Below are 23,857 nucleotides of genomic sequence, written 5' to 3'. Positions count from 1 at the left end.
TGTTTCCATATTTCTTTCAGAATTTCACAAGGACACATTGAAGAAGTATTCTATTAAATGCACTAAAGCTATCACATTCTTCACTGCTTATTATAAAAGCTGCCTTCTCAGCTGAAGCCTGATGGACAAATAAGAATTAAGAAACTATTTTAATGTAGCATCTGGCTGTGTTCCTAAATTCTAAAAGTGCCTATACATACAAATAAAATGAAATTAAATCCTCTAATTCCCAGTACATAAAAAAATTAAATCTCACAGCAAAATTGCTTCTCTCTGTTCATTTAATTAAATTAGAAAGTATTCACTTTCTACATCTTGATCTGAGAACAACAAAAACAACCAAACACAGAATAGTTTTTAACTTCTGTCAATTACTTTTTCCTTCCCAACTTGTTACCTTCATTTACCCATCTCGTTAAATCAAGCATTAGCATTTGGCAGCGACTCAGGCCCATGTGCTTTAACTGACTGTTGTGAAATTACTCACACAGGGCTTGCATAACTTGCATGAAATAGCTGGAGTGAGGACAGCGAGGGGAAGATGTTTTCCCTGTGTCTCTTCACCAGTACAGAAGCCATAGCAAGAAAGGACATGCTTGCACAGAGTTTCTACATTAAAGAGGGTTATCAAGCTTCCATGATCTGAATTTGAACCAAAACTAATCCCCACCACTGATATGAGAGGAGTCTTCACACATGGCAGTGGGGGGAAATGCTGCATTTTCACTTGTTATTAGGAAGGAAGAAGCCGTTAAGAGCAGCTTCACTTTTATCAAAAGGAGGGTGGGGTGAAAATAAGAGACAGAAACGGTTTATAATTTGTGTTTTGAGACAACAGCATTGCAAATCTCCAGCAATGCCTGGCCGCAAAAATCATACTGCAGTGCTCCCAGGGTGACTGGGTGAGTTACAGGAAGGGAAACTGAAAAAATGTTCTTATTTCAAATTAATTCTCAGCTGGAATTGAGGTAAGTCCATTATAGCAGAATTGACAGCTTGACCCAGCTTTTTTTCCCGAACAAGTTGATGTGGAATGATTGCTAACATTTTTTAGTCACTTCAGTGCAGTTAAGTCACTTGAGTAGCATCATAACAAGGGCACTGCATGACATTTCCACTACTTAGCTTGTGTCCCAAATGAATGGAGAATAATAGAGATCTGCAAAGACGAAATCATTCAAAGGAAATAAAACAGCTTGTAAAATTTACAGAATGCTCTCAGTCTTGAGTACTAACACAGAAAGCCCAAGAAAAATGAAATTCTCAGAGTAACATTTCATAATTAAAGTTTTTTTTATTTCTCCACTTTTTCTTTAATACAAAGCTTTGGCATCAGCAAATTTTATGAAAAAATAGAATGTACTAAATAATTGCTTGTGCTGCATGATCGATAAATGATGCATAAAAATAGGTGTCTCTCTCCAAGGCAATCGGCCGGAAAGCGTTTCTTCAATAGCATTCTGCTCTGCGGGGCAGAAAAAAAAAGGAACAAAATATTTATGTTAAAGTTAATATTGCCAATATGAAATAAAAAAAAAAAAAATCCTGTAAAAGTAAGTTAGTGAAAAATGACTAAATATACAAAGCCAGGGCATTAAGAGATGTTTGTATTTGTCACATCATTCCTACAGGACAGCCAGAGGTTTGAGCACTTCTAAGCTTTTGAGGATACTCCATCTGCTACTGAAAACTTTCTCTAAGTGGTGCTATCCAATATTTGGGCTTTTTGGGCTTAAACCTACACTTACACAGTAATTTCTGACTGTTCCCTAGGAAGCAAGGCAAATTGTGCTGCTTCTGCTCATTTCAAACACTGCTAAAACTTTTTATACCAGTACTGCAAGGTTATTTTGAGACCAAGAGAAAGCAGCTGGTTCCTTATTTTATCACTTAGACAATGTTTACTTTTATCACAACTATTTGAAAATGCATGTGTGTGTATTTATACATACACACAAACATACATATACACAGCTAAATATGTATGTACTTACAACTCCAGAACTATTGTTCTGAATAACTATGTGTAAGCTGTGAGAGGGACATAGCAAAAAAAAAAAAAAAAAAAAAAAAAAAGGTACAGGATATGTTATTAGGTGCGTTTTTAAGCAGAATTTCAAGTCTTTTACTTGTATCAGTATATTACATGGTCTCATTCTTCCTACTGTTGTTTTTCAATAAGAAAATCCCCTCAGACTCCTCTTGAAACACTACCATAAGAAAGGCAGGGCATGCCAGCATTGCTTTTTACATGGAGAGCAGCATAAAAAGCAGGTATGCTGTTTAATAGAAAAAGCAATGAGAAGGAGCTGCCATATATCTGGCATGATATTCGGCACACAAAATTCTTTGTCTGGCACTGGGAAGGTGTCAGTGAAACATTCAATCTTAGCATTAGTGTCATTTTGAAGTGTCTAAAATGAGTAGTCGAACCCAGGAGTACTTGTGCAGGCTGCTCAGATCCCAAAGGATTCAGATGAAGAGCTGCTGAGGTTAAAGGCCACAGCCAAGAATCACAGTTGCCCAAATAAGTGATTTTTGAAGCTGGTTTCTGGGTTGTGAGTTTTCTCAAGTCTGTCTCAAGTACACACTTGATGTGTTTGCATTTCAATTCCTATCACTCAGAAAAGGAGCTCTCCTTGTATCAGCACACCCTTTGTTTGTATTGAGGGAACATCACTGTGAAAACACTTTGCTGGAGGCCTGAAGTCCCTGCCAATGTGCAGCAGCTTGTCCTTGCAGTAAAAACAGCCCCAGATCCCACTGAGCAACAAAAATAAGAGTTGCAAGGCAGAAATGCAGCTGCTATCAGTGCCCACATCTGGATGAGACTTCATGGGCTCCAGCTCCTCCTCCTTCCTATGATGTGCAAGTGCCCAGCAATGCAGACATTCCTGTTCTGCAGCTCCTTGCCCCATGCTTTCTCAATCTACTTTTCCAGGCAGGTTAAAGATTAACTATGTACAGTTACAGCTATGCTGCCAAGTTGCTGACTGATGGCTGCAACTTCAAGATTTTGACAAATGGAAAAAAAAAATATCAGTAGACTTGATAGGGCTATTTGGAGTTCTAAAAGTTTCTTTCCTGAAGCCCTTTTGGAATCAGCATATGAAAAGAGGAGGAAGATTTGCAAATCAGTGGTAAGTAAATATCCCTGATGACCAATATTACGGACCCTCCTGAAGATCATTAGCTTGAGGTTGCTCAAAATTTTACACTGGAGACTATTAGACATGTTTCCATCTTATTGAGGAAACCTTCTATTTTCCAAATAGCAATAAAAGAAAGAAAAAAAAAAAAAAGAAAAAGAAAGAAAGAAAAAACCAATCCAACCCCCCTTTTCTTATCTCAAAGAAAAAAAAAAAACCCAAGAAAATGTTTATAAAGCTCCATTTCTGAGTTGCATTTCTTTCTTTGGATCTCACACCCCTTCTGCTAGAGAGATCAGATTCCACTTTAATGGAAACTCAGCTGTGTCAAGATGTTCAGAGACAAAGAAAGATGTTGACACTTTGTCTTCCCAAATAAATAACTGAATTAAAATTAAACTTTTATCCTGAGCCCAGATATTCTGTACACCTACATGAAAATAACAAGATGGACCTAGTTAATAGATCTTGCCCACACATAGAATTATAAAAAAAGACTAAAAATCATTTACTAGGATAATTTATTGTCCGTCCTGCCTGAAAGGGAGGCTGGGGTTTTCCATGTAGGTTAAGAAAGCATGGAAGCAAGCATGCCTTCATTTAAGACCGAAGAAACAGTACTGCATCCATTGCTTTCATCTTTCCATCACCTAAGAGGAAAAAGGTAATTTTCTGCTTAAACACCTTTTTTTCTCCTCCTTAGCTGAAAGTATGCCAACTAGGAATAGAGGATTATTTTTTTTAATAAGAAATTTGACTATAAAATTGAGGTCTAAACTGCCACAACAGGTAACTGCTGGCAATAGGTTTTGGCTCTGGCAGGTGAATTTTGAACATAGGAATTAAATGGCAGAAATCTAATGTTTACCTAGAACACTGATCAAAAACTCACCATAAATATTTCCTGTTTTCCCCTTTTCATGTCTCCACTTAGCAAAGAGGTTTCCTCAGACAACAGAGCTAAATATAAATTAAGAGGGACTCTACACATTACCCTGAAACCTGCTGTTAACAGAGACACTCACATTTGAAAAAAGCAGGAAATTAATTTGATTCCTTGAAAACTACATACTCCCCCTTCTATTGGTATTTATTCCCAATGTTGTCCATGACACACAACCACCAGAAATGCACAGAAACATCTGAGTATTTATTTACTTACTCATTAGCATTCAAGCTAGCTGTGGCTTTGATGATCATGTAGCAGAGTGTAAGGGCACTGAGGAGGCCAAAACTGGCAATAATAAACCATTCTTCTGTTGACAAAGGAAAGGGAGGAAATCACTCGTGGGAGAAAGCGATGCCAATATTTCCCTCAAACACCACTGGCGGAAGGCAAGAGGCTTCTAAGCCATGTCTGGCCCCAGGAGGTGAAGCAGAAGGAGGTTAAGCCACAGTTACTGACGGGAGAAGGCTAGCAAAGAAGAAGTGGAGAGAGGTGCAGAAAAAAAGCATGGCACAAACAGTATTTCCTGGCTGAGCCCAAGGGTTAGTGATAAAGAAAAGTTACTTAACAGTGTAAAATGCAGGATCAAGGGAAAATGTAATGAAAACTCTGTCCACCCCCAAGTCAGAAAGATGACTGTCAGGTTGGGTTAGGTTTGGTGAGTTGCAGCTCTTTCACATAAGCATACTCAAAGTACTGTGATACTTCAACTGCCTTTGTCCCTTCCCTCCTGAATTTATGTTATAGTGTTATTTAAAACCCAACAAAAATCAGGATAGATTTCTCAACAGAAAAACATAACTAGAGTTTTCTACAAAATAGACATATATACCCATGGAAAAATAATTTCAATACTAGCATAGAGACACATACACATATTAAATAAAAAGTAATATAAAGAAATCTATTAAAGAATGTTCACTATTCAAAATTCTCCACAGGATCAACTTGGCATACAGTAACAGTTCAGAATACAAACACGGTTGTTGAATACAGCTTGTGGTTTAATTCTCATGCATCAAAGAATGCATGTGTCATCCATAAAATACAAACATTTCAAGAGCCCTTTCTAAAGCTTTACTTTATAAACATTGTCAGAATGAACCGTTGATGGTTATTTCTTGTTTTACCCTGGCATCCCATCTGTGCACAAGCAGCACTACAGCTGGGAACAGACAGTAAAAAACTCCCTCTGAACGGCAATTAGTAAAAAGTGAAAACTACAGTTTTCCACCCCTGACAAGGAAGCAGCACAGCAATGGATCTGTTCTTGCTCAACACAACTGAACGCAAGGTGACCCAGAGGTTGAACACTGGATGGCGAAGTGACTTTCTGGCTTTTTGGAGAATCCAGATTTTGCATGTGGATTTTCCCATCACAGATCAGGGTATTTCTAGATATGGAGTACATTTTTCATGAGGTGTTTTTTTTTTTTTTTTAAATGAGACATTTACTGCATTGGTTGAACTGCCTTGTTTACATGTATCAGTGGCAACCAGTGTCACTAAGTTCAAAATATAGATCACAGATGCACATTAACAAAATATGAGGAGAAAATGAGACTGTTGTACTGCATGGATTATATTTTTGCAATTCAGCCAGAAAAACAACCATTTAAACATCAAGTTGAGACTGTACAGCATATGGAAAACTGATGCAATTGCACGCATACTGTATTTATTATAGTGCTATTGTACATTAAAAACCCTACGTAAATTCCAGTATGTGGAAATTTTCCATGCTGCTCTTATGGATAAGAGGTTTCAAGCAATGCAGAACAGTTTTCTGATGTTATAAAACACTTGGACAATACTCAAATGTTGGTACATCAAATGCTTCTTTAATTCACAAATTTTGTACGAAAAAACACCTGCTGAGTGACGTCAGAATTCCAGTAGCAATGTTCTCAGGGGAAAAAATGTCTGCAGAAATAGCTATCAGCTAAAATATTTATATTTCTATAAATTATTGCATGTAAAGTATTCTGAAGGGATAAATAACAGTTTTGGCAATCCAGCTTCTTGTACTGGTTACCGAATTCAGGAAGGTTATTTTGGTGCCATTTCAGTTCATCCAGGGTTCTTTGCATGCGGATCTAAATGGATATACCATTAATAATGGAAGTGTTGGCACCGTCATACCTAGAGTTATTGGTTCCAATAAGGAGCATATGCCTCTTGCAGAGACACTGAGGTCACCTTTGTCCCTGCAGGGACATCCATCACCAGGGCCCTGCAGCACAGAGGGACACACACACACACACCATGGAAGCCGTAGGATGCCAAAGGACACTTACTTGTCACGGCGATGTTGATCTCTCCTGACCTTGGTGTCAGCTCCCCGTCCTGTGGCAGCTGTGACATGCCCGAGGTGCGCAGGGGCTCCAGGCTGAGGGAGCTGTCGGTGCCGAAGTCTCCGAGCGCCGAGCGCCTGCTCGCCGGCTGCCCCCGCGTCAGCCTCTCCATGTCAAAGGCTACGTTATCTGTGCACGGCACGTTGGGCTGGGGAAAACACAGCTCCACGTTACAGTGCTGAATGTTGTGTGTGTAACACCCATACACTGATTGAAACCACACACACACACTTCTTACAGCTGCTGTGCCTGTCCTGAGGTCGCACAGGAGAGAAACACATGAATGAACTCTTCCACCTCTTGAAGAGAAGGAAGAAGTAGAAAAAAGGACTGAGATACAAGGAAGGGACTCAAGTACACTTTTATCATAGACTATGCCAGTATGGTTTACCACAACCATGACAAACTCTGAATTCTGTATCCTCTTCTAAAAATCCAGGGATGTTATTAACTGCTAAAACAGGTCATCCACAAAATATCTGCTACTATTTCTTATGAAATGTGCAAATTTGCGACTGACACAGTTAAAAATGGAGGCCTGATTATTCTCACTCTCTTGAATCAAAAGCCACTTTAGACGGTCTCTCCATATGTTCTTCTCTTACTCTAAAAAGAGCATCACTCCCACTTTGTAATTTTTTCCTCACACAGGAAAGATTAAAAAAAAATCTGCTTTGAGGTTTCACTGCTATCCCTTTGTGAGCTGGTCAATGAAAGCAGTCCTAGGGTAGCCTGTAAGACATGAACTGCTTGAGGAAAACTTACTGGCCTTGGCTAGGGTGGGGCTTTTAATGTGCAAATTTAAGACTGTCTACAGGAAACCACAAGAACAAGAGATTCAGAGAGTATATTTGTCAAGGAAGAGATGAAAGGACTTGAAAATAAGGAAGATTACAGAGAATCTAGCATAATTCCAGTAGATAATTGCCATAAATGCAAATATAACAATATATTCTCAATTACCAACCACGGGAAGAAGGAAAAAACAACAAATCAGCACCAAAGAAATTAGTAAAAATCCCCAAATATTTTCTGAGTAAGGGTACTGGAACACCCCTCCTCCTCTCCCCCCTACACTTATTCTTCCTATTCTAGGTCTCAGACATGAGAGGAAGAAGAGTTCACAACCGAGCAACTTACCACAATTCCCAGTGCCTTCAAAATGTTCAGTTTACACATTGGACATGTACAGTGCTCACTGAGCCATGGATCCACACAGACTTTGTGGAACACGTGCCTAGAAGAACAGAGAAGGCACATAAATAGTTTGCAAACAATTCTATTTTATACAATGAAAATTACTTAAACTTTTGGATGGTTGCTTTTTTTTATTTTAAAATACATGCAATTCTTAGAAGCTGCAGTAATTAAAAAATAAATTTAAAAATATTGCTTATTGTTGTCACCCTTTACTAACAGTTCAATTAGGAGGAAACACTTGAAGATTTTCATTCCCCCTCACCCCTCCCCTCCTTTTATCGTGGATATGAGTAGATGATGTAAGGTAGAAGAACCAAGGTAACGCCATTTCCACCATAACCTTGTCTACAGTCTTGTCTCAGTTTTGATGCTGCATCTGACCATGAACTTGGTAGGAAGAGCACAGAACCATCAGCTGTCGATTTTGTTCACATATCAGTGGAACCAATCCAAACACACTCCTGTTTGATTTTGAAAAGTCTTTTATTGTATAGTGTTTCTTGATATCAAGTAGGAAAACATGTCCATCATCATACGGTTGTCATAAAAATAAAAGGAGAAGCAAACAGGGCTTCCAGAGACAAAAAGGCAAATTGGGCTCTTACTTGCACAGCAGGGAACTCTGCAATAGGCAACAGTCTGAACTGCCTCCTACATTGCATTCAAAAATCTCAGTTACATAATTGAATATAAATGTAAGTGTTGCGATTGATATAAACCAGTATAACAAGGAAGGACTATGCAGAGACCAAAAAAAGGTATATAAACTAAAGGAAGTAAAGGAAATGCCCTCGTAGCTTTTCAAAAGACAAAGAGCTCTTCAGAGCATATTCATTGCAGGAATGGGTATCATAAGACTGTCTACCCAATATAGCTTTAGCAAATATTCATAATAACCCAGTCTGAGTAACTGCTGATGATAATTCCTATGATAAGAGCCTTGATCCTTCATTTCCAGTGGTGCTGACTGCAGAGCAAGAAGCCAGAAAGAGCAAGCACACCCAAACACGACAGACTGGTGATCATGACAAAGATCAGCAATTACAAGGGCTGCTTAGTCAGCAAAGAGCTGTGCTCTGGAGCCAGCAGGGAAAGGGGCAGGGACAGAACAAGCAGGTCTTGCTATTTGAGGCATCAGCAGGATCTGGAAGAGGTTGGCCATGCGTGCCCCCAAGGCAGCATAAAGCTGAGATACCCTCTGTCCCCTCCTTGCTTGGGTTACACTTGTTCTCTGTGCCTCAGAAATCCCAGTATGGAATCTGGGACTTCTTTGCTTCCTATCCCTTGGGATTTTAAAACCAGAGACCAAATGAGGCATGTTACCAGAGAATTCTCTTTTAAATCTCTGGAAAGCAACCTAAAAGGCCTCCTGACACTGTTAAACATGGCAAAAGACAGTATATAATTATTGTCTGTGTCTACTCAGGCTGATGGAGGTACTAAAGAGCATCAACATAATGAAATTCTAGGCAGCTACAGCTGTACGTCCCACCTGTACTAACTGAAGAGGCAGAATTACGATGTAAAATAGTCAACAGAGGATGGAAAGGCAGCAAAAGAATTTTGATTAACTCTATTCCAGAAAATGCAGGAATAGAAACTTAAATAATCTCAGTCACCTGGCTGGCCTGTGTCCTCTACCAAGATGGCAATCCCAAAAATCAGGGTATGTACAATGCCTTCTGTTCAAATCATCACCCAAAATAGACTCACTTCTATTATTATTAAGTCTTGATGCATCCCTTTTATTACTCACAAAACTACAGGAAACCGTATTTAGAAACTCTGGGTGATACATAATGGCTTGAAATATTCTGAAACATACAGAGATGCTATTTTTCGAAGTTGGGCGAATTATGACTTTTACTTGCTTATGTTTTCTTTTAAGTCTCTGGAGTCTGTTTTTTTTAAAGTAGAACAAACCTGTAAATCTAATATTTTGGGCAAGAGCAGACATCAAGACTCCACAGAAGTACGAAAACAGCTTTATTATATCATTATTGGCTCATCAGTGCTGTAGAAGCACTCAGATCAAGTGAAGCAGGCGACTGATATAGATGCCAGCATGCATCCACTAAATATTATGAGTTATTTTAAAAAGTAATTAGCACTTTGATATATTTATATACACAGCCCAATTGTTTTTGTGACCTCCTAATTCTTTGCTTTTAGTTCCTAAATCTTCAAGGATGTTTATTAATGTGTTTCAAACATTTGTAATTTTCCAAAGGTTATTGATTAAGACATAATCTTCCTACTACTTACACAGTTTCTCTACCTCTTAAAAAGTTTGCTGATTGCATGATTGTGGATCTGTCTGGGTTTCTCTGTTTGCAGGAGTTACAAAGCGGTTATACAGCAATGACAACAGCAAGTGAGAATTATTTTAAAACCTCACTCTGAAAAAGTAAGCCCTTGCAATTTCTGCTCTCATAAACCTCCTCCATATTTCTATTTCTGTCATTGGTATTCTGAGACCATAAACGTGACGAGTTCCTAGAGTTGCTCCTGGTCACGACAGCTGATGATGTTCCCTCAGGAGCCACAGGCTGGGGAGTCAGGTGTGACACAGCCTCTGCAGCTTCCCCAGCCTCAGGCAGGAGGAAGCAGGGCTGGCAGCCAGGCTGGCAGCACTGAGTCTCCCATGCGGGCACAACTCCAGGCAGGTGACCTGCAGGTATTTTTCCACTCTGTCAGCACACCCAATCCAGCAGCCCTCCAGCTGATAATAAACACCCTAACACCAACTCTTGTACAACACAGCTTCTTTGCAGCATTTCACAGGGGAGAAACTGAGTTAGGAATCTCTTTTGGTGGGGTAAGGCCTCCAAATTCACACATCACAAAAGGAGAATGATTTACAAATGCTGTTACCCTAGAGCTCGCTCCCCTTCCCTGCTCTCAGTGTAGCATCCCACCAAAGGGATCTTTGCTGTTAGAGATCTTTGGCTACTGCTGGGGCAGCTGCTCTCCTGGCCCTGGGGTCCAAGGCACTGCAGGAAGCAGAAAGGATGCCATCAAGACTCTATGTTAATTTGGTCTTAAAAAGAAAAAGGCAGCTATTTGCAGCAACACAGAAACAAACAATCTGAAAATCTGGTTTAGTCACTTTTGTCACTTCCTCCTCCTTGACCAGGACAGGAATTAAGACTTTGTCTCAAAAGCCACTTATTTTATAGTATTTCCTACTCTTTTAATTCTTCTACGTTGTTAATTCCTTCCTTCCTTGGTCATCTTTCTGCCCTTTACAATGTCATTTTCTGCTCTTCTCTAGCCTGTCACTTTGCTCTCCCCTTATCTCTCAGTAATCCTTCACACTACCCACTCCTGATCACTTTTCACCTAGTGCCTGTTCAGCCCCTAGACGCAACAGTGTGATGGTAGAATAAAATTACCTGAACAAGTAAAATTGTCCATGAGGTTTGTCTTTTGCTAGGATCCCTCTTCCGTTTGCTTCCTCTACTTACTTTTCACTTACATAATGACATTCACAAAGACACATTCCTCAAGCTTGGAAACCTAAAACAGATGGCAGCTTGTCCCTGTGTGCACTAAAGCTATAGCTATGTCCATAGGCTGCTGGTACTGAACATCTCTCTCTGAAGCACAAAATTAACTACTACTGCAAACAATGCAGCTGAATTTCTACCCCTTTAACTTTAGTTTATTTTTAAATTGGCCACAATTTCCCACACACCACAAGACTTTACAAGCACAAATGTGGTGTATTGCTACAGAATTTTAGGTGCAACTTGCTCATCTGCTGGCAGATTTTGCCTGCTGTGTGTCTACCCAGACCAGATCCCTCTGCTGAAGCACAGTGTGACAGACCATACTTAACTGCAGAGAATAACTGTACCACTAAAGGGAAAGGCTACTTTTAAATTGATGAAAGCAGCAAAGATGTTACATGTCAGTGATTCCTACTGTCTAATGATTACAGCTTCCCCAACAAGCACAGTAAGAAGAACTTCTAGACTTTTATTTGCTTCCCCTTGGTCAAGTAATTTTCTCCATGGTTTTCTTGCAATTTATTTTCTCATCTGGCTTAGAAACTCTCTTGTAGGCTTCATTTCATTGTCTGTGTGCTGTTTGGGTGCTTTTTTTTATTTTTTCTTTTTTTAAAAAATAACATTGCATGCTGCACTAAAATGGAAGGTTGAAGTATGAGGAAGTAGAAAGGAGTTAAACCTCCATAATAAGATTTGGGGAGAAGCATCTCAGGTACTGAACACTGAAAAATCTCACATGGAATCTGAAATTTATTTGGCCCATCATTGAAGGTACTAGTTGGCTTTTCATCTACAAATATAAAAATGTCTTGTGGAAAGCATCCATCTCACTGTTTGTATCTAGCCTAGATGGTTTTGCACTCAACTTAAAAGCTGGGCTGCAGCAAATGAAAAGTGAGACGGAAAAAAGAAGTAGAAAGCGAACATAAAAGTTGTCATACAGCCTTTGGCAGGAATGTAATCTGAGCCTTCGCTGACCTTACACTCTTGTGAAAAACAGAACAGAAAATGATCTATACAAGAGCCTTGATCTCTCCTTTACATGGGAGACCGCACTGGGGCAGGTTGTGCTGAGGTGGCAACCAGGTGCACCTGCAGCAGCTCCCTGAACAGCTGTAGCTATCCTCGAGAGCCCAGAGCTCCCTGTCTGCAGGACTGCAGCTCAACAAAGATGTCTGAAGAAAAAGGACTCTTCTTTCTTTTCTTTTTAATTAAAAAAATAAATCAATGATCACCTTGTTTAAATGATCTGCATTTATCTGTGTAAATCAGCAACATATCCACTGCTTGCACAGGGGCAGTTGTTTAACTAAGCAAGTTGGCTTTTAATCCCAACTCTGCCTTGTGCTCAGTGGGAGCAGTTGTTTTCCTATCAGGGAAGGCTCATTCTCTCTTCACCGGCAAGGACCTCCTGCCCTTTGTTCAGTATCAAGAGAAAAGCACAGAGGAGTGGGACTTGTGACCTTTCATTCCATGTCCTTGAGCCTCACAGTAGGACTACACAAGGGAAGCTTTCTTAAGAGGCAGTTTACAAAGTGATCATCTCAGTGGTCCAAAACTGGTGTGCAGTTTCCAGACATTCCTCTAATTTCTGAATAACCTTCTGCATAACATATCAAAAGAGTAGGGCTTAAGTCACCTATACAAGCTTCACTTGAGATTGCAATAAATGACATAACTCTGAAATCTTTACACTTGGGAGTACATTTTTCAGGGCAAGAGGATACCAACTCTGAGTAAAACTGATTGAATTGTAAAAAAGAAATGCACACACATCCACATGATCAAAAGCTCCCAAATTTTTACAGTCTAAGCTCTTCTATTCCTGAATATTTTAATGAGAGTTTCTAAATAATCAGTTGTAGGGTACTTTAGCTAAACAACACTGAGAATCTAAAACAGGTCATTGTTTCCTGCTGTCCAAGAGGTAAGGAACACAGAGAACAGTAAACTGAATTAGATTTTTGCTTCAGAAGCCTAATGCACACAGATTTTGATCAGTAAGATATAAAATAATATTGTTTTCCTTTTACAATGATGGAAATACCCTGCACATAAGAAGATATTTAAGCTATTCAGAACAGCCTGCAGAAGGATTTAAAAGACCAATAATGAGCTCTTATGTGCTGCTGCTGCCTGACTGGAGATCAACTCCAACACATGACTTTGCTGCTTCTGCAGCATCATGCAGAACCATTTACGTACCAAGCACAAGCCAAGTTACTGGATCTTGCTGTACAAACTAATTTACACATGTGTTTTGTGCCTGGAGATGATGAGAAAGCTTTGCATTTCAGAGCACAAGGGAAAGATGTCCTTGGTAATGCTTAATGCTACCAAAACATATGAATCATCAAAATCAACCACCAGGTGGAAAAGTATTTAAAAGCACCTCTCAAAGATAAAATGTCCCAAAACAACTCAAGAATGGAATTGGAATGGAAACAAACTGAAAACCTGTAAATGTCAACACAATGCCATAAAAGTGGGAAGAAGTTCTTACATTTTAAGCACTAATGCAGTATCACCACCAAGTACAAATCTTCAGACACAAGCCAAGATCACACTGCATTGAAGAGACCCAAGATAGATGACAGCACAGTGGCTGACTAATGTCAGGAGGTATGAAGGTTGCAAAGACTGCATTTCCACTCCCCACAGTTTCAGAAACCGGCAACCAGTTGTTGCATATCTACAGTGCAGAATTCTGCAGCTCTACCTGGCTCATTATATTGAAGTTTTTTGAGTCTGCCCATCACTTGGTCCTTAAACCTGCACCCCTCCACCTCACTGCAGTCTCAATAGCTTCATTGCCAGTATCTTTAATATAATTCTGTTTAATCTCCATTGTCCTAACAGTGCCAGCACCCACCTTCACACCTTCTGGCACCATAATCTAAAATAAAGTGGCTGTTATTAGGACTGGAAACATCCAACAAATGCATTTGTGAATTACAATGCCCCTATTATATGAAATGAAGCAAAAGAGCACCAAAAGAGAACAGTTTCCAAACAAAGCAACTTTATTATCTTACTTGCATGGCAAAATGCGAACAACATCGTTCTGCTTGTAACTCTCAATGCAGACAGCACAATGATCAAAGTCTGGGTCTGTTTCCTAAAATGAATAGAATGAGAATTCAAGTCAAGAGTTGAGGCTATGACAAATGTCAAAGTATTTGTGACTAGCACATGAACTGCACTGTGCCAAGTGGCTATAAACTAAGCTATAAACCAAATGACTGGATTACTATATTCCAACATGACTTAAGCAAGAAAAGCATCTCATACATGCAAAACTCCCCTTTCTTGGAGCTGGTAAATCATCATTTGATACATAAACTAAGGCCTAAGATGATTCTAATGTTCAGTGAAATCATTATAAAATTTAGTGGAGATTTTCCTAGATTTCTTTTTTTTTATCTCAAGCTTAGAGCTAACATTTCTATTTTATTCAGGTTTTTTGTTTGTTTGTTTTGGCAGAATAAGAATTCTGGGGCTAATTTTCACAGCCAGAACAAGCACATTTTACTTGGTGCAGAGTAGTCCCACATTTGTGTCTGCTGCTTACTTGCAGAATTATCATCATTCTTATCGAGACATGAATATGAGGATCACCGATTGACAAGCACCTCTCTTTCCTGTTTTCCAGAAGTTATGATTTTTTTAAAAAAATGGTATTTTAAAATTCCAAATGGAAAAGGGGGGGACTTCATTTGTACACAGATATGGCATCAACAACACATATTTAAAATGTTTGGGCCTGTCACACAAAACAGGCTGTGCCTTCTCTTAGTTCAACTTTGTTATTCTTTTCAGTGCCAACCAGCTACAAGCCAGAGACCAAGACAGGGACCAGAGCAAGGCCACAGCTACTCCTGGTCAGCACCAGCCAGGGCTGCACACAGAGAGAATCCTGATGGCTCCTCTGAGGAACAAAACATTTTTCTCACTCTGTTCACTTGCATGTACCCCCCACGCTGTCTGTGCTGCAACCTACATAGCACTTGCCAGTTCTGAATTTATGCTGTCAAGACAACAGCATTGTTTTACATGGAAAGGCTCCTCTAATTTGTATGTTCTCCAATTCCAGAAAAGATTTAGTGCAGATTTGGGCTGTTTTGAAATAGAACTACATAAGGAGAGAGGAAGAACAGAACGACATTTTCTCTGCCTTCTCTCTGGAAGCAAATTTTCCTATCACTTCCTCATCTCCCACTGCTGATAGTGTCAATAAGAAAGAAAAAAGGAATTACAATAAAAAGGCCCTAAGAAATAATATTTTAAAAATCAAATCATAGCCAGAATTCCCTTGCCTTTTGAAAATTAAAACTAAAAAATTAAGCAAGATTAAAGGACTAATTTTTCCTTTCAGAATCAAAAATAAGCAATACTGCTTACAAAAGAGGAAAAAGCTTAGGACATAACACACCATGTATTTTAGTTTGTATACTAGCAAGAAATATTCTTGGAGTACCTTTGACTGAAATACCTATTTATGCTCACCCTTAACTTACTGAATAGCCATATTTTACTTCAGATGCTATCTTCAATTACCGGTCTAAATTTATTTTTCCTTTACAGAACTTACATATGATAAGGTTCTAAGCCTTAGAATTCCACATAAACAATGCCAGCCCTGTGTACCCATGCCAGGACACCCTCCCAGTCAGTCAGCACACAAAACCACCCTTAGTCACAGATGCGAGATAGTATTTAAGCAAGAAAAACTTCCTTGAAATATACAGACTTAGAGCACACATCAAAACTAACAGTTACATAAAATATTGTGCCACAGGACAAAGTAAATCTCCAACAAGGAAGGCAAAGTCATAAATCACAAACAGAAAGAAAAAACGGAGATTGATTCCCCAGGAAAAAAATTAAACATGATGCTCAAGTTTATCATGTTGAAATCTTATTATTATACCTTATCACCTTTCTTTACTGTCCTGGTTGTCAATTTACCAATGGCTTTCTTGGCAGCATCTCCAAGACGGCGCTAATAAAGTGACAAAGAAGAGAACACAAATTAACCCTGATAAACAAGCTTCATTAGTGTCCTTTATAATGACTTATTTGGACTCAATAATACTATTGCAATACACACTATGGCAGCAGGCCAACACATAAGACAAAATGCAAACACAGCAAAGCACAGAGATTTGTCGAGAAGGAAAAATAGCCAGCAGTGAATAGTCAGCCAGAGTTGAATCCTCAAATGCTCTCCACAAGCATGGCATAAAACTCACAGACTGTACAGAAGTCCACAGAAGTGAATCAACATTGATGTGCAAAACTTATTAAACCCAGCTGAAGCAATGTCCCCTCCCACTGATTTCCATTATATTCTGTTAATACTGGTTTTATTCAGTGTGCTGTAATATACTGCTTGCTCTCTTAAGCTTGAATTATTTTTATATTTCCCCTCTGAGCAGGCTGATCTTATTCTGAGATGCAAAAGATCTTCCAGTGTAACCTAGTTTCCCTCTCACTATTACCCAAAACCGCCAGGATCTCATAAAAGAAAAAAATGATGGGTCACAAAATCTAAATATGCCAATACAGACTTAAATAAAGCTGAAATTAATACTGGTTTGAAGATAACCTCAATCTGAATGCAGAGGCTGAGTTACTTTTTGCTGTTTATGCTGCTTTATGACCACCACAGCTGGATGGAAGGAGCCTTTTCTGACATTCAAGTGCTGATTGCTACAGAAATGCCCAGTTCCCAGACAATACAGAACAGCTGTTTGTCATTGTTTTCCCACTGGGGTCCCAGAAATGGGCACTGAATGAAATAAAGATCCTATTGTCTTCCTTCAGGGACATGAGACATCAGACTTGGTTTACAACTGACTTAAAAAAAAGAAGTTATGTATATCCTCTTTCCCTACCTGTACTAAGTATTCTGCCTTTGAAAGGGAAGGGCTGCTTCTGAGAATTCAGCTCTCAAAACCTCTCCTGCAGCCTGCAGTGAATGTGTGGGGTTTTGTGCCCACCTTTTATAAAATGGAACCCCCAATCTGTCATAACGCGTGCCCCCTGTATCACACATTTCCCTGCACGCAAACTGCAATGAAAGTTGCTTTTATTTGAGAAACACAATGACCTCAGAAGTCTGTATCACAACTGACTATACCACTTATTCTAGAATTATGTAAGCACTTTACTTCCTTGTGGTTTTCACAAAACAGCAGCTCTTATTTTATATTTTTTAGAGCAAGGATTTGAAAAAAATCAGATACACAGTCCCAGCTAGTGAAGTACATCCATGTAGGAAGCACAGCATCAGAAGCAGAGCTGGGAGAGGAAATTATATGCTTCCTCTAAAGTCAGAAATCTCACCCTAACTTCAATATGCAATAATTCAGTCAATTTAAGAAGATCTAAATAACATGTCCTGGAACAAGCATATTGAAATAAGCCTGAGTACTTAATGACACAGAGCACATTGAGCACACTGCTGGAGTAGATAACCATGGCATAACCAAAAACGTGATTACTAAGAGAGGAACAAGGCTGAAATGGCATTTCACTTGAATGCTCAACTCTACCAGCTAAGCAAATGTGGGTACTATCTATATTTCGTTCTAATGCATGTGACTGTATATGCACCACAAGAAATTTTAAAGATAATTTTCCCATTGAAAGCATAATATTTCAGCAGAATTCTTCCAACGTATTGTTTTTTTATGTAAATAAATTTGTTAAATAACAACTTCCATCTCTTCTGTTTAAGAGGTCAATCTCTTCCATTTTCTAATTTTACCAAATACGCTTTCATTCTAACACTGGAAATGCTCAGGATTTGGTATTTTGCTAAGTTAGGGCACAGGCACACAGAATATGCTTGCCTTTATAACCCACAACTGTTTAGATGGAAAAGGTCACTTCCACATGCAAAAGTGTTTCACACCTCCGGCGGAAGCGCGCAAGAATAACAATGTGAAATACCAATATCTACTTGTGTTATCTACAAAAGACAGCAAGTTTTTGATGGCTTTGATTTAAAAAATAGAAAAACTTGTGCCTTGACATACCTTAAAAACAAGATCATAGCCTAAACCAAGTTATTTCATCACTAACAGTACAGTCTTTGTGAAAGCTCTCAAAGCTCTTTAAAAATAAGCTGTAGCTGTCGCCACCTTCTTATTAAAGTTTAATAATCTCAGCTTTTTAAACCACATAAAATTTTCATCAAGTTTCTCTTGACCTTTGTAAAAATCTAAAGAAAGAAAAAGGTCACAAGAGCCCTTTCCCAATGTAGCAACTGTTTTGAAACATGGACATTTGGAAGGAGCCTAGAGCCATGTAGGGGATAGAGAAGGCACAATTTTGTATTCTACAGACATTCATTAAGTTACAGTTATATTTAAACTTTCACTATCCCAAGGGACCACACTAAGTACCAGCTACAGTGTGGTCATTTAAGAATGACATCCTTAGGAAAATCTACAGGATGCCTCTGGGACCTGCATCATCAGACACTATTTATAGTAACTGAAAAGGAAATCCTGTGCCACAGCTGAGGCTTTATAAGTTTGAATTTGTTTTAGGTCTGACAGAACACCAAAGAACTGGCCCAGAGGCAGCTGCTATGTATCAGCTGCAATTTGGGGGAACGGGGGACAGTGACTCGAGGTCAGGAGGTTTCTAAGTTAGCCGTGACAGAGAGACAGGGGAAAGAGGGCATTGTGGATTTCCTGAGGTTTACTGACCCTTCTCAATAAAAGCCAAGGCACACTATGGAGGGTCATTAAGTCCACACTAGTAAAACATTTACTTCTAAAGTTTATCTGTGTTTGAGCTGACAACTGAATTTAGTCTAGATCTCTAAGTATGGCCTTACATTAAGAAATCAGTTCTTAAACAAATTAAGAGTGGAAAGAAAGGCATACTGGACAAAATTTTGGTTAAAATATATGACCAGGACAATTAGGCACTCCTTACCAAGCGTGATCTTAAATAAAGTTGAAAGTTAATACAGCCCACTAAGCAGCTCTATACCTTAGTTTTCTTACCCTAACATTCATGACTAATTATGGTTTGGGAATACTTCTGTACAATTTCTAAATTACCTTAACTATTAGAGAACATAACCTTGAGAGGATGGAGAGAATTCATAATGTTTGCTCAGTGTTCCCCTACACTATACACAAGTTGATTCACAATTCAACTTTCCTCCTTGTTCCCAACATACATCCAACATACAGTGGTATGTATTATTCAGCCAACACAGAATCCATCTTACTCTTGGACTTACACAAACCAAAACTCAAGTATTTTGCTTCAGTTCTATTCTCTTCTGTCATGTAATAGGATCTATACCAATGCTGCTCAAGATGAAAACACTTTGACGTATAAAAATCCTTGTCTGGCAACATGCTCTGCCTTGGAACAAAGAGGTTCTGAACACCAGTTTGATGGGCATGCTTTATTTATTCTCTACTGATTACTGTATACAGAAATATTATCTCCATAACTTAAGAGAAAAGAAGAGACCCCTTACCTGATTTCTGTCACGTGCACTTGTGTACCTGATCTTCTGGATGAAGTAAAATATTAACCACGCTGAAGAAATGATCATCAAAACAATGAATGATATTGACACAAAGACTAAAGAGCCCCGACTGAAGTTCTTCGGAGGAACACGGGATCCCACTGCTATGGCCATCAGGACAGAAATATTCTTTTCCAAGTAATTCAGGATCTCCTTAACCTTTGATTCTGTAATCATGACAGCAACAATGTCTCCAGTTCCTATAAAAAGGGGAAAAAAGTTTAATTTCTGTTTAAAATTAACATGGCATGCTGCTCATAAGATTTTCCAATGCAAAGCCATTTGATAACTCAAGAGGTTTTAATCTAAGCCATCTATGGCACATGGAACTGGGCACTTTACTCATGCCTTGTCCTTCAAACCCAGATTTTCAAATTAGGGCATTAACATGCAAACTCTCAGCAGCTCCACACATAGTAACAGATCTCTACTGCTGGTTATACAGTATTTCCCACATTGTAATTACTGTGTGCAGTCTGAATTAGCTTTCAAAAGTACATTTGTTCCAGATCTGAAGCTGTGAATACCTAAACAGGCAACTCTCAGAAAAACATTTAGGAGATGAGTGAGAATATTGCTCGAGTGCCCTTAGCATAGGCAGTGCTGTGGATGTTGCTGGTAGAGTTATGCAAGTTCTCCTGAGTGGTTATGTGGCTGCAAAGTAAAAGAGAATTGAAAAAACTTGGCAGAAGTTTGACTGCTGATTTTATCACCCATACAAAGACACGCTTGATAGGATTGCAAAGAGGCTGTCAGCTTCATCAGCTCCATTTTCAATGTGTAGCCCATCTGTTTTCATAGTGCCTTGCCTCTAGACTGTTTCCTGTCCCAAAGGGAAAATTATTGGTACAAGGATAATAGGAAAACCATAAGCCTTGCTGAAAAAGAACAAAATCACCTATAGAGCAGAGACAGCAACTATGTTTTAAAGCAAAGGCCCCATCAAAAAAGGAGTATCTTGAACACAGGGTAATTCTAAGTTCAAAGAAAGAAAAGGTTTAGAAAAACCAAAGGCAGAAAGGAAAAAACCCTTGTGAAGTTCCATTCTTATTAATCCAGACTTATTTGCTTCCTGTACTAAAAACCCTTTCAAGACCTATTTTCAAAATGCTTCCAAAATCTGTTCATCTGCTTGTTCCATCTGCTTGCTCCAATTCACATTCTCTCAGAGAGGAACTGAGGCAAACGACTTCTGCACCAAGATTCTGGATTTAGAGTGGATTTAAGCTACAGAGAACCTAGTGTGACAATAGAGAACATGAGGTCCTATTTTAACACAAGGCATTTGTTCAAAGTCTTTTAATCAAAACCTGATTTTTAAGAAGCTACCATATCCACAAAATATTGTTCAAGAGCCAAAAGAGCAGCATCTTTGAAACCCTAGGCACAATAACTCAGGCTGACAGCTACATAATTTTCTAAAATGGAGAATTTTAATAGAGCTGTGCAACAGCCTTAAATGTTCTCTTGCTACTCTTTGAATTCACCATGCTAAGTAGTAACATTTACAGTCACTATCATCAGTTTTCTTATTAAGTTCACTAAATTGGTGATGTGGATTGTGCTGACAGAACTACTCAAAATAATCAAAACTGATAATCTCAGGAACCAAAATTTGCACAATAATTGAAAAAAAAAACATTCCACAGCCCTCAAATTGCTTTCCTCAAGGAAATAAAACTTTTCTTTATTTAAAATTGAAATGGCAAAGTCATTCAGGTCTTGTCCTGCTAACATGGGACTGAATAGGACAAGAAAGTTCAGTGTTTACTTCTGAATATTTTTGAAATAGTGCCACAGTAATTCAAAAGCTTTGAATAGCAGTGAAAACTCAATACAATTTATTTAATCTCTAGTATAGCACAGACTCACACAAGATCAACTTTAATCCAGCTCTCAAGAGACACTTCAGTGCCAAGTTTGGTTTCATGCAAAAATAACCAAGATATTTAATAAATAGCAAATCTCAGAGTAAAAGTCCATCACTAGCTTTATTTTCATATCAGTCTGCTCAGATTCCTATTTGTCCAGTTGGGAAGATAGTGCCTGTCCAGACTTACAGCACATTTTTACAGCACAAGAGACATCCTTCCTGCAAGATCCTGTACATAGATGCAGAATATGCTCCTGCAACCCCAAATCCCTGCAGCTCAGATAGTGCAAGATCAATCAAGAACAGATAATTTATATTGCTTGGTATTTTCCCCAGACTTCAGTTCTGCTCTGCATATCTAGTTCAGACAGAGAAGAAAGGCAGGGAAGGGTACAGGAAGACTGTATTCCCCAGAGCACATGTTCTGCTAATCTTCCCCAGTAGGAATTTATTTGCACTGAGAAATTATGTTAGTATCAAAATATCAAGCTAAAGCACTCCATGTAATATTCTAACATGATTTATAGTTATCTGCAAAGCAAAGATGACAAAGATCTTCTGATACTAGTCCAGTTCTATCTGAATCCAAAGCTGAAGCCTCTACCTATTCCCTGCTGCCCAGGGAATGTGACAAAGCTGACAATCTGTCACGCGTTTTATATAAAGCCCAGCACAATGGGAACCTCTGGCATCACTGCAAAGTGATTTGCATTCCAAATGACTCAACTGGGAACAGCCAAAGTGCTACTGCTGCTTCTGACCCTGCCAGAGCCAAGGAGAACTGCAGAAAAGAAAAATAAATTGTGTCTGTTTAACATACTGAAGCTCAGTGGAAACTGGGACTTTGTTCATCCGTATTTTTGTCAGGGGCATCACCCTAAATAATTTTAGCAAGAACTCCCTGTTTGAGAACAATTGGGGGCAGGAGGAGACAGTGACTCATTTATTTTAAGCACCTTGAAACCTTGTATTTCTGAAACTTTAGCAGAAAAAATCCTCAGGTGAAGACAGAAAGACTGAAAGTGTTTGTGAAACTCAGAATATGGTCTTACTCCATAATCTTACGAAAAGCAATATTCTCCTCAGCCAAGAACACAGTGTCCAGAGAAAAGAATCTGGATTGCTTACTAAAGCCAAGGAGCTACACATGGAACCACAGATGACAAGCTAGGACAGACAGTAGGCATAAGATAAATATTGATGCCTGTAAACATAAATTATTTAATTGCTATCATCCAAGCCAGGCAGCTCTTTCTAGCTTGCAATTTTACCATGCGCATGTTTAATTAGGATAGTTATACAACTCTGTGTATTAAAAGGGATGAAGTTGTGACTAATCATTAAATCTGTGAATTGTTACATTGTGAGAGCAGAAGACAGAAGAACTTAAAAGCTGAGAAGACAGTAAGAACTACGGGAAAAACAGCAACATCCAGAAGTTTCCTGTAGAGCTTATAAGGAAACTGCTTTGCTCTCTCACTGACCTATTCACATCTCCTAGCAATTCTAAAAGAGCATGCTTAGAAAGTCAATAAAAAGTCATCTCAAAGAAATGTAACAAGTGTCACCACAGGCTAATATTTGTGGTGCTTTTGCTGTGTTGGGATTTTTTTTGGTAGGTTTTTTTTTGTCTTTTTTGTTGTTGTTGATTCTTGACTACCAAATGTTTATCTGAAGCTTAAAATATGGGTAACTATGCCCAGGATGCCAGGCTGAAGCTGAAGACAGACATGGTTCAAAGAGCAGACTTCAGAAACCTTCAATCCTCCTAGCATCCAACAGAGGTTGCAGGGCATGGCAGCCTGGCAAAATGCAACTGGCAACCAGGCTGCAATGCTTCAACCACCTTCCAGCACGTGGGGAGGGCAAAAAAACCCTTAGATCCCACCTTGAGTGTGGAAACTGTCAGACCACCTGTAAGAGGCACTGAACTGCTGTGAATTGATGCAACAAGGTTTGCAGAGAACTAAGTCAGATACTCACAACAAAGGTCAGTGATTTGCTAATGGCTGATATTTTAGGCTAAAGTCCTTGCAATAAGTCGCTGACAGTGGCTGCTGATGCTGCAGACACAGCATGAAGCACAAAGACTGCACTCATCTCATGCTTGTGAAAGAATACCGTCCTCTCTTTAAATTGCAGAGAAAATATAACTGCAACTTAGTCCTTTCATCACTTCTTTCTGAAAAACCTAAACATAGAACATTTACCTGAATAATTCTGCTGGTGAAAATTTCACAGCACTTCCTTAGAAAACACA

General features: G+C 38.9%; 1 protein-coding gene across 2 annotated transcripts in view; it reads right to left on the bottom strand.

The window, feature by feature from the left end:
- Nucleotides 1-1,274: 1,274 nt before the first annotated feature.
- The window catches only part of RNF130 (ring finger protein 130), a 42,647-nt gene continuing 20,064 nt past the window's right edge, over nucleotides 1,275-23,857 (bottom strand). The window contains exons 3-9 of one of the 2 annotated variants that reach the window (XM_058848380.1): nucleotides 19,674-19,924; nucleotides 16,092-16,163; nucleotides 14,197-14,279; nucleotides 7,590-7,686; nucleotides 6,393-6,597; nucleotides 4,312-4,405; nucleotides 1,275-1,465 (exon numbers count right to left, since the gene is read on the bottom strand). In XM_058848380.1, the coding sequence (XP_058704363.1) occupies nucleotides 1,450-1,465; nucleotides 4,312-4,405; nucleotides 6,393-6,597; nucleotides 7,590-7,686; nucleotides 14,197-14,279; nucleotides 16,092-16,163; nucleotides 19,674-19,924 (818 nt within the window). In that variant the 3' untranslated portion in view covers nucleotides 1,275-1,449. The other variant, XM_058848381.1, reaches the window with a different exon arrangement.

Source organism: Poecile atricapillus, chromosome 13 (assembly GCF_030490865.1).
Source record: "Poecile atricapillus isolate bPoeAtr1 chromosome 13, bPoeAtr1.hap1, whole genome shotgun sequence".
Taxonomy (NCBI): Eukaryota; Metazoa; Chordata; class Aves; order Passeriformes; family Paridae; genus Poecile; species Poecile atricapillus.
Note: the sequence above shows the minus strand (reverse complement) of the source record. Positions and strands in the feature narration are given on the sequence as shown.